This window comes from Suricata suricatta, chromosome 14 (genome assembly GCF_006229205.1).
Source record: "Suricata suricatta isolate VVHF042 chromosome 14, meerkat_22Aug2017_6uvM2_HiC, whole genome shotgun sequence".
NCBI lineage: Eukaryota > Metazoa > Chordata > Mammalia > Carnivora > Herpestidae > Suricata > Suricata suricatta.
In genome coordinates this window covers 42,535,842-42,548,035 of record NC_043713.1, presented here as the reverse complement: position 1 = coordinate 42,548,035, position 12,194 = coordinate 42,535,842, and the positions used below count along the sequence as shown (strand labels likewise).

Here is a 12,194-nt window from a genome sequence, read left to right as displayed (position 1 = left end):
CTTAGCTAAGACTGTCTAACAGTTTTCCATGAAAAGAGTTTGCTACAGCTCACCAAGCCATCAGCGCCAGAAAACGGCTACGGGGAGACGGGGGTGCAACGGGGAGTGAGAAGGGTGTGTCGGCTGAGTTTGCTGCAAACACGTAAGTGCTTGAAACGGTGCTCAGGGTTTTTTCTCACTTGGAAGTGGACCTGACTGCCTCATATACAATTTGGCAAGAAAGTGTTCTGAGGTGAAGAGAGTGGTTAGATTGTTTCGAAAGGCAACAGCAGAAAGTTACTTTGCAAAACATCTTAGGTGAGAAAAGAATTTGAGGGATGCCTGCGTGGCTCAGTCAGTTAGGCACTGGACTCTTGATTTCTGCTCAGCTCATGATCTCACAGTTCATAGGTTCGAGCTCCGCAGCGGGATCTGCACTGTCAGCGTGGAATTCTCTCTCTCCTTTTCTCTGCCCTTCTCCTGCTCCCCCTTTCTCTCTCTCTCTCAAAATAAAGAAAAAATATTAAAAACAAAATCCAAGAGACCACACCAATACTTACTGAGCAGGATGATGATGCACAGGAGGATGGCGATGATGGCCCCTGTGCCAAGCCCCGCACCCACAATTCTGTCCACGTCGGTGCAATCCCCGTTGGAGTCACACTGGCAGACCTTCACGCGAAGGACGGAAATATTTGATTTGGGAGGATTACCCGAATCTGTGATGATGATTGGAACTTCATATATCCCAGCTTCAAGAAATTTTATCTTCAAATTAAGCTGAGCAAAATCACCTATACAAAAGAGCCAAAAAACAAAACAAAACAAACCAGTTGACAGTAAATACATAATATGATAAAAATACGCAGAATTTTCGAGAACTGCATTTACTATGCAACAGTATATGGTGAGCAATACAGCTATGCTGCGTTGTATTGTTTGTTTTGAAGCTGTACAAGCTTTTAGTATCTTATTTAACTTTAAGTAGCTTTTAAAATATATTTAATGAGAAGATTATAAAGCACCTAAAATTAACTTTTCATATCAGGCTTCAAAACCTCTCAACTGCATATAGAGTCAAATAATCAACCTGTTCTTACCATTAAGCCGAGTGATGGTCCAATTTCTCTTAATCGTCACTGGAGACAAAGGGAGATCAAAAGCAAATGGTCCAGCATTTGGATCGATGTCATAATCAAGTGCTGTGATGTTAATTGAATTGGGGTCTGGAGTTTCACAAGTCTCTGCCTCTTGAGGTAACACTTGAGGGGCATTGTCATTAATATCAAGTAAATAGATCTGCAGAGTTCCCGTGCCGCTCATAGGGGGGATTCCTTAAAAGGAGAAAAATCACAAACCAATGCTGAGCAATGCTTTCCCAGGAGTCTCCATTATGGTGGAATTCTCCAAGCTTCTAGCTTGCTTGTCCTTACTTTGAAAAAATCTAGTTGTCACAGCATCTGGCATACTGTTTTTCCAACAAGGCCACTTCTTGCTTCCTTCCTAGGATGGCTGCCACTGTTGGGGTGCAAAACTGAGCCCTGTGACAATGCATGCTGCCCCTGTGGAGTGTGCTTCTGCACCTTCTCTGCCCTCCCTGTCCCTTACTCTGGGCCTTGTGCACACCACGCTCCTCTAGGCACTGTGGGGAACACAAGAGGAGCAGAACGTAGGGCTCACGATCTGTGGACCCTACGCTTTGGACGGAGGACCAAGACATACGCATGAAAGAGTGTGTGAATGCTTTCAGAGCTTCAACACAGCTACGAAATATTCAATCCATAGGTAACACAGACCCGCAAACCTCACCTTGGAGGTTAGCCTCTGTGAGATTATGCGTGTTTATAATATTATATTATTCTTTATAGTGACAAAATTATTTTATTTAGTTTAATTATATAATAGACATTAAATACAGAATAAAAATATAAAAAATGTTAAAATAATAATTCTGAGACCCAGAGGTTAAGTGACCTGCCCAAGAACATGCAACTAGAAAGGGGCACACATATATGCGAAGGAAGGGGCAAGGAGAAATCTCTGTGCCTGTCTGAGGCTACAGAGGGTGCTGCCAGCAGGGAGAACAGAGGCGGGTGGGGTGAACAATATTCTAATAATACTGAATACTGGCCATAGCACCAGGAGCTCTGTGATCATCCATGGTTTGAAGTCCTTTCACACTCTTTATCACATATAATATTATTTGACTCTCGTAACGACTTTATAGAATAGGCAAGCCACAAAAACAAATTCTCAGTGGTGAAACAAAGGCACAGAGTGCATAAGTGCCTGGCCAGTCATTAAGTGGCTCCGCATCCAGCCTTGGTTTAGAGCGAGTGCATTTGCAAAGCATCATAGCTACACGGATGCCAACACCTACTTCTCTCACATACCAAACACCCTTTCAATTAGAAAAAATCCAACTTGGTGAATGACAAATCTGGTTGTAACTCACAACCAACATTCATACATATAATTTTATAGCCCTTTACATCTCAACATAATAGCACAAGATATATCACAGTAAGTTTCTTCATGGAGGAAAGCTACACCTTATGTGCGAGAGCATAAAAGAGACACTACTGCTGTGCTCTGATGTGACGTGGCAGAAGCTGTCCCTACTACGTTTCAACTCTAAATATTTAAACAGTAGGTCTGATATTAGAAAGGATAAGAAATACTGCTTTTAGATTGTCACCATGGAGATTTAGGATAAATCATAGTCTCATGGAATCTTATTAGAGAAGATCCAGACAGGCCCATTGAAACCATTCTTATCAAAAGTGTTGGCGGGTAACATTTTTCAAATGCCCTTCTTGACTACCCAATTGAAGCCGGCTAGTTTTATGAGATGCTAGCACTCACAGTCTAGCACTGAATGGTTTTAAAACATGGTTATGATTCAGTCTTAAAACTATTAACATATAACCGAAATACTTATTAGAGTGTTTATGTCAGGCATCATTTCAAAACTTTATGTGTACAAGCCACTTTATCTTCCTCCATATACCATGAGTTAGTTGCTGCTACCGTTATCCCTGTTTAAGAGGAAAAGGAGGTACAGCTGGGTGGCTCAATCAATTAAGCATCCAATTCTTTTTTTTAATGTTTATTATTAAGACAGAGAGAGACAGAGCGTGGGCAGTGAGAAAGAGGAGACACAGAATCCAATGCAGGCTCCAGGCTCTGAACTGTCAGCACAGAGCCTGACATGGGGCTCGAACTCACAAACCACAAGATCATGACATGAGCCAAAGTTGGCCACTTAACCAACTGAGCCACCCAGCGGCCCCAAGCATCCGACTCTTGATTTTGGCTCAGGTCATGATCTCACACTTCGTGGGATCAAGCCCTGTGCTGGCTCTGGGCTGATAGCTGGGATTCTCTCTTTCCCTTCCTCGACGCCCCTGACCTACGTAGAGTGCATGCGTGCTCTCTCTAAATAAATAAATAAGTAAACTTAAAAAATAAAAAAAAGAGAAAAGGAAATTGAACATATTTAAAATCTTATTGCTAATCCACAGTTAGAAAGTGGGAGAACTGGAGTCGATCCCGGCGGCCAGGAGGCCTTTCAGAGCTTATACTCCCTGACACACGTCATACTGAGAGCTAACAAAGCAAAACAAATCTGTCATCAGGTTTATGTAAGTCATTTTTGTCTTATATAACCAGGAGGAGGAGGAGGAGGAGGAGGAGGAGGAGGAGGAGAGGCGGCAGCTCTCTATTAATCTCAATCATTTCAAGTCCAGCAGAGACCCAGAAAAGACAAAAAAAAAAAAAAAGTGCTAGCCTACATGTTACAAAACGAACACATGGAAACGTGTTGTACTCACTTATTTCAATTTGTGCATGAAATTAAGGGTTTCCTAGGCCATGGCAGACAAGAGGCAGAGAATTACAAAGAGAAAAAAATGCTAGAAACAGGCCAACTGATGTCAGCAAGAAGACTGATCATAAGATGTGTAAAAAGATCACCTCAAAGAAACAGTGTCTGGGCCATGGAGGCGCTGAGCCTACCCTCAGCTTGTAGCAATGAGGCATCAGTGGGTAGCAGGGCTGAAGAACTACAAAGGTTTGTCATCACAGTACTGGGCACCATGGAGGGTGTATGGATGTTGGGGACATTCTTTACAGAAGACAGAGACTATGTGAGAAAACCTAGCAGAAATGGAAAATAGAAGTAGAGGCCTTAGCTTAATAAAGGTCAGTTTTCTAGACAATTGAGTTTCTTAGAAAAACTCATTTCCTGATGATACGTTCGTGATGAGGCTCTACTCTCTAACAACATACAGGGTAATATGATGACCATATTTAATTACATACCATTGTCAGAAGCGAGGAAAGTGGCATTATATATATTGTTTTTCACATTTGGTGATTCTCTGTCCAAAACAGCAATTGTTGTTATTTGCCCGTTCACAGGATCTATTTTTAGCCAATTGGCAGGATCAGATAATTTTGTGTATCTACAAAAGGAAAGCTTTAGTAAATTTAAATATTTTAATATACTTAAGAAATAAAGCATATTTTATAGATTTAATTCCAAGCGTCACCAGGCCATGAACTTGCATTTTTGTAGATGCCGGTTGAAAATACAGCTTTAACATGGAAACGTTTTCCCTTTGCAGTCGTTAAACTCACCTCTTGTCTAGTTCAATGGATAACAATGATCCCAATAAAATAGTTCAACTATACCTTCTAATTAAACAGCAGTTCTAATTAAACAGACATTATAAGTAGAAGTTGAATTCTCTATCATGGAACATATCCAAAACATTTACCAATTCATTATAGGGGAGACGAGGTCATAGTGGGGACACCCCGACATTCCTATACCCATCATGACCTTCTCCACAGGGCCAAACCTCAGAACTACACTCTTTAAAGAAAGTCCCACCATCTGAGTCTTTATAATGTAGATTTATATGTTATCAGTAGGTTTATCAACTTTAAACTCCTTTTTTATTCTGGGTGGAGAGAAAGCTTTTCAAGCTCAGATGACCAATATACAGATTGGAAAATAATATCCTGTTTTGAAAGGTAAAAAGTTGTAGGGGTTCAATATGCCTATTAATGAGCTATTTCTCTATCTTGATGTCAATGTATAGAGAAATGAGAAAGATATGCAATGATCTGTTAGCAGCAGTTCTGAAAGAAGTTAAATAAAATATGAGCTAATTTAAAAAATTATCATCACCAGCAATGGATCACAGTCATGTGGGCTGTGCTCTGCCAACGATCCACTCCCTCATCAGGAAGGATAAATTAAATTGTGCTGAGGTTGGAAATCTTTACAGATATGTTTTATAAGTCCTAAAACTACTGTACAGGTAAGAGGAAAAATAATTAGCTCTTATATCTTGTTTTTGGCATGGGTTTTCTTTTTCTCGCGACGTGTGCGGAAGGATAAATGTCACAGCTTCTGAGAGCCCCCTGTTTACTCACAGTGAAAACTTTTTTGCGATATTTGATATAACAGCACAGGCTAAGTTATTATGAAATATAAAAAGATAAAAGGGAGAGGATGAAGAAAAGAGGCAGAGAACATTTATTTCTTCAAATAATTACATGAGCAGATCCATTCTTCTTTTTCCTATCTAATATGCTCTCATTGATTTATTTACTGAGAGGAAGCTTCATCAAGGAATTAAAAAATAATTTTGTAGTAAGTGGTTTGGGTTCCAGTTCAAATTTTTCATTCAAATGTAAGTAAGTTTTGTGCAGAGCATAGAACATAAAGTAAAATTTTTAAAATGCCACAAATGGCATTTGATACCTAATATTTTGCTGCATGTATCGATCCGGGTCCTGAGCAGTAAATGTTGTTAACATGGTACCAGCATGAAGGCCTTCCTCTTGGCGAATGATTTTGGGATTTGGGGCAAAATAAGGGTTTTCATTCACATCAATAACTGTGACGGACACGGTTGCAGTTGACTGAGGTGGGTGCTGAATACCCTTGGCTAATGGCACTTGATTTTCAGCAGCAACAATAAGGACAAACATCCTATTTGTTTCAAAGTCAATTGGCTGGAAGAAAAAAAAAGGAAACCATATTTTTTCAGGAAATAAGAATATTTGTATTCTGCAGTTTATTCTTCTTTAAGACTCTATTTCCAAAACATTAATTTTTCATTCACAACGCCATAGGTTCCTCTCAAATTTCTGGAAAACATGCATTAGCATGGTCAATCATTAAAATATTTATCACAATTGAGCCTGTTTCTATAAGATATTTATAAATCTTGGGTACTTCAAAGATTTATGCTCACAAAATAATGCATATTACTATTGCACTGATTGCATTTATTCAGCTACATCTAAAACCTTGATTATTCTTAAGAACAGCACTGTGAACTTAAAATGCTAAATAATCTGAGGTCAAGTGAGAATCCAGTGGTCTAGATTATATCCTCAAACACTGGTACCAAGAGCACACCTCATCCAAGAAAGCTTTTATCTGTGACGAAGTGCCAAGAACCAAACCCCAAATCAGAAACTATTAAGATCCAAGTTTTCCACAGAGCAGTTATTTATTTCCTAAAGCATATATTTAAAAGTATCATTCGTAATTTGAAACACATTTTAAAGCACACACATGTACACATACACACACACACACACACACACACTTGTGAAAAATAATAGTGTTTGCAGGGAGAAGGGCTTTTGTCTTCTGTTTTTTCCTTATGTAGCAAACTAAAACTCTGTCTCCCAAAAGAACTTTAGGTGTTCTACTGGTCTGTAAAAGTCTCAGCTCTAAGGAGCAACACTCTAGATAAAGGTAATGCACAAATAACCCAGGGTGTAAACATTAAGTTCCAAAGTTCTACTGAATCCTACTGTCAATAGAAGAGTTATCAGGAGTCAAGTGACCAGACCGGATTTTCATTTCACTCTTGACTTCCCTTGATCATCTTCTAGTGGAGGTGCAGATAAGTATTACTGCGCCATAACAATTTGAAAAATGAGCTTAGAGAGCTCTCCTGCCGTCATAGGTGGGCTAAGAAGAATTAAGAGCTGAAGCTAATGAGAAAGCCACATTATTAGCACAAACTGCACCAGTTTCCTACCCTAGACAACTCCCTCAAACCTTCAAACATGTAGTTTCTTTTTCTATCGCTCTAAAATCATCAATTCAACTTCCCACTGTCAAGTTTTTAGACAAGGCAGTGGAGAAGCCAGAAAGTACGGCAGAATTCTTTCGAGTGGTTTCATTTCTACCTGAGAAGTCCATGACTTGACATTTTTATGCAGAGTTCTGTCCTTAAATGTGTATTCAAGTGTGTGCATCCCTCAGAATGGTATCACTTAGGTACTATTATCTTCCCTGCCTTCTGTATGAGGAACCTGAGGCTCAGCGAGGTTCAACAACTTGACCTGCTCACACTACTACCAAAAGCAGACCTGGGATTCAAACACATGGTCTGGCTTCGGGGTGTTCAGAGAAACTTCCAATGCTCACCTCCTGGGGCAAATTCCCTGTCTACTCACACTCATAAAATTCTAGGCAACTGACACCTCGGTGCACCTTTCTACACAAGACCCACATCTGGATTCACTCACAGCACTGGGATGAGAGGCACTGGAACACATCTCTCACAGGGGGCTTGATGGAAGAGATGTTCACTTTAAAAACCTTTCACATTACAGTTTCGTATTTATTACACTTGCAGTGAACAACCCCTTCCTTCCAGCGCTCAGTGTGTTTCATTTTTGACAAAGATCATAAGAACCAGTTTCTTAAAGTCTTGAATATAGCATTTGAAAACAGCAGTGCAAATTCATGTTTTCAGGACGTAGGTCTTCTTCCCGCCTACACAACCCATTTTACCTTTGTGATATTTTCTGGTTTGTTCTCTGAGCCAATGCTCCAAGAGCAACTTTCCTAATAGCTGTCAACTGGTGATCCAGTAATACTTCAGGAGATGCTGCCTCACTAACATATCTACCCACACTCACATTAACACTCTGGAGGGCAGTCCCGTCTTCAGAATGTTAAAACTGCCTCCAAATGATTTAAACACAATCATATTCCAGAGACAATGTGAGAACAGTTATGTTGGCCTCAACCTAGCCTCAATGGAAACTAAAAAATAATAAATGTGGGGCACCTGGGTGGCGCAGTTAAGCATCTGACTTCAGCTCAGGTCATGATCTCACGGTCATGGGTTCAAGCTCGGCGTTGGGCTCTGTGCTGACAGCTCAGAGCCTGGGGCCTGCTTCCAATTCTGTGTCTCCCCCTCTCTCTGCCCCTCTCCTGCTCATGCTCTGTCTCTCTCTCTCTCTCTCAGAGATAAATATTAAAAAAATAAAAAATAATTACAAATGTGATTTCCCAAAATATATAAATTCCACATTTGAAGATGTTTGAAAGAAAAAACAAACCCTATGATTAAATAATAGGCTATGGGCCTGTCAGAGAGATCAGTGACCCAAGCGGCGCTTACCTTGGCGACGGTGACTAAGCCGTCATTGCTGTTTGGGTCTGTCTGAATGGCAAATCGCCCTGTAGGATCCCCACCACTGATTCTGTACATGGCATTCCAGGCGGGCGTATGGGGCTGATCCTTATCGGTCACAGTTAGATTAGCCACTATGACATCTACCCTGTTTTCAGGGACTTCACCGTAGAACTACAAGAAAACAAACCACAGTCAGAGGAGCGACGCGGACGGGTAAAGGACAGCGTGTCTTGATGACCACGCTGCCCTGACTTTACCGCCCCATTAAATCTTTATTATCCACCCTCAACGAGGAAATCAGTAATGCAGGCAATCAGAGCATTTATGTTTGACTTTAAAAATACTATAACTTTTCTCAGCAGACAAAATTTCTTCCAAATCATGTTATAGTTTCATTAATATTAAAATCAGTGTCCATTTGTGAGTCTCTGGGTGATTCATGCAGGGTTGGAGAAAAGGATTTGTCTGAGGGAAATAATTTTACTCAAGAGATAATAATATCTGTATGCTGCCAGAGTTGCATAAATCAGTCATGTAATATCCATTCAGTTTCATGTACCTCAAAATATTTATAAACATTCTGTTATAACAGCACGAAGTATTTTTTGGCCACTTCTTCCGGGTAGCATATTTCAACAACTTCCTCAGTGGACTTGGAGACTAGGAGGGAACAGATTACTTAGGTACCTCATGTAAAAGCCCTGGTGACAGAAAATGTCTGAGCGAGTGGCCCATCTATAATTAGGTTAAACAAGTCGCACCTCTATTTAACGCGTTTATTATTCGTGACGAAGCTTTTCAGTAATGGACCACAGCCCTAAGTTCTGTGAATGACAGTCTGTACTTACTGTCATGGCAGTAAACTCTGGCGGGTTGTCATTGACATCTGTCACCGTGATGACAGCTGTGGCTGTGTTTGAAAGGCCGTATGTGGGATTGCCTTCCATGTCTGTAGCTTGAATTATTAATGTATACTGTTGCACTTTCTAAAAAGACAAAAAGATAACACCATAAATGAAACTAATTCCTCAGGAAGACATAGCAACTGTTTTTGCAAAGGGCTCTTTATCACACACGGAAAGCACAGCATCGTTCGCTCTGATTCGCATTACTTGAAATTTCCCGAAGAACGGACTTTAACTTGAGAAGCACAGGTCTGGTTTCTTGTCTAGAACGATGTGACTGTATATTGTCACCTCTATTTGTGGAAAAGATAAAAGCTCACATTGCAGATGTGTGAATTCACAGAGAAGCTGAAACTTCCATCTGGCGTCAACCTTCCCCTCTCTTCTGAACTTTGCAACATGTGATCAAGCATTCAAGTCCTTTGGTGTGTGTTTATTTTCTCCTCTGTTACTTTCTCCCCAGTTTAGGATAATGGAAAATCTTGAAAGCTGTGAGTATACACTCACCCACACCCACACATATACACATATATGCTTTCATATATTTTATTTTATAAGGAATATATATATGCTTTTAAAAATATATTCTCATATATGTTCTCTCTATTTTAAAAGGGTTAATAGAATACTTTCTCCTACTTCCCATTATTAGTACAGACTGTTTAGAACTATGTAGAAGAGATATACTCTTAAATGAAGTTAAGACCTAATTAAGGGTTTGTGTTTATGTCCTTAGTCATAACTAAGGAAAGCAGTGGTGCTTCCTAGGTACATACTCAACGGATTTCCATTTCCGCCTAATACTCATCGTGTCCACATACCTCTGATGGAGACAGACACATCTGCATGTACATGATTATTGCCAAATAAGTATGACTGCTGTCAGATTGCTAATTGAATTTTTAGAAGGGGAGCCAAATTAAGCTGCACTAAGAGAATATCTGGAGACTGTCTGAGACATTTACAGCACTAGCTGACAGACAGACTTTATACGAGGACACGCTAACCAAGACGGTTTTCTCAAGTCATTTGAAATCTCTGTGGAAATTAACACAGATAAAAGATATAGATCATTTTCATAAATGTGAAAACACTCTGAACAACAAAACTCACGGCTTCATACAAAAATAAACCGTCACTGCAAAGTACAGCTTTCCCTGATTCTAAATATAGCTAACATTATGAATGGCCATTCTTAAAGGATTTCTGGAGCTTGGCTAGAACAGACACAAATTGTAGCTTCTGATTTAGTTGTTAGTGGGAAAGGCAAGGAAGAAGTGAGTAGGAGAAAAAGCCAAAGCCCACACATTTGGTTTTTAAGTCTCTGTCCACCCAAATGCCAAATCCTAACAGTTATTTATTTGTCTTCTTAAAAAAGAATATACCATACTTATTAAAAGAAAAGAAAAAAAGAAACAAAGCCATAATGCTATTTGAACCAATTAAATTTTTCTTAACCCATAACACCTCACCAAAATGCTTATGTAGGCTAAAATATTTCTCAATGATTTCCTTTCCCAATCAAGTGTCATTTCAGCTTAATCCTCTCATGGTTAGTGAGAGAATTTTGTAGGGCACTCAGTTCAACTTCCCAGCTGAAAATCATGAAAATAAAAATTTGTTATGACTTTGAAATGCCATTTCTGTTAGCTGCTATTTGCAGAAGCAGATGAGCACTTAAAAAATTGCTTTTATTTTTCTGTTTTTGTTTTTTGGTTAAAAAAGATAAAAAAATCCCAAAAAGAAACTGTATGGAAATAAAATTCTTTGTAATGTTTACTCTTTAAATTATAATGTTTACTTTAAAATTATATAAGCATAATATATACAATTTTCTACTGAGCTGAAATATTGGGATCAGTAGCTAAAACATGAATTTTCCTACTTCTTCAAGTTAGTTTTAGAATCCTTAAGTTACAAAAGACCATTGTTATTTCTAAAATACAATGTCTCTTCAAGTAAAAAAAATTCCAACTTGGTAAGTAATAGAATCTCCATTTTCATATGCTCGGTTGGTAAGATGTTCTTACATTTAGTAAGGAAGACATGGCAGCCTGTTTTAGACAACCAAACTATTTAGGGCTTCCTGACTAATTTAGTCCCTGGGCATCTGGTTCTAAATGACTGACATTTAGATTCCACAAGAATTTGACTTCCCATCCTCAATCCCACATCTGATCCAGAGGCTTTTGCTTAAAAATGTTTCCTTACGGCCTGTTCTAGATGGGTGAATTCTTGAGGCATCTGCTCACTACCTATCCATCCTTCTCTCCCTGTGAATCACTACCTTACCAAAGCTTTGTATCGCCTTTCATCCACTTGCCCTACACCTTGAGCTTTTGGTATTTACTTTCAAGTGCCTACTGTGACAACTACACCACTACATCCGGCATTTCCTTCAGGCTTAGAACGGTGGTTCTCAACTGAAATAATTTTGTCATCCTCCCCCGCCCCTCAAAGGGACATTTGACCATTCCCGGGACATTTTTGGTTGTCACAATTGGGGGTGTTACTGACATCTACTGGATAGAGGCCAGGGAGGCTGCTAAACATCTTATGACAGACAGGACAGGCCCCACAGAAAAGATCTATCTGATCCAAAATGTTAAGGTTGCCAACGTTGAGAAACTCTGGGCTTGAATATCATTCCCTGCACTCTGAGCCTGGCAAATACAAAGCTGAAAAGGCACCTTAGATGACTTCTAAAAGTTCTGGGGCAGAGCTGTTGGCCTGTCCAGGGCACACCTATATCACTGTTTCCAGTGTTATATGGCTGCTGTTAGGTTGTATGTCCGTCCCCCTGGCAATGTACACACATACATAACCCTCCTCAGGGGCCCGGCTT

General features: G+C 39.7%; 1 protein-coding gene across 1 annotated transcript in view; it reads right to left on the bottom strand.

Annotated features, from left to right (window-relative positions):
- Positions 1-12,194, bottom strand: part of CDH2 (cadherin 2) — a 188,119-nt gene that overhangs the window by 33,620 nt on the left and 142,305 nt on the right. Inside the window, exons 12-17 of the mRNA XM_029921571.1 lie at positions 9,293-9,430; positions 8,430-8,615; positions 5,756-6,009; positions 4,303-4,445; positions 1,080-1,313; positions 540-773 (exon numbers count right to left, since the gene is read on the bottom strand). Coding sequence (XP_029777431.1) covers positions 540-773; positions 1,080-1,313; positions 4,303-4,445; positions 5,756-6,009; positions 8,430-8,615; positions 9,293-9,430 — 1,189 coding nt within the window. The remainder of the gene's footprint in view (positions 1-539; positions 774-1,079; positions 1,314-4,302; positions 4,446-5,755; positions 6,010-8,429; positions 8,616-9,292; positions 9,431-12,194) is intronic.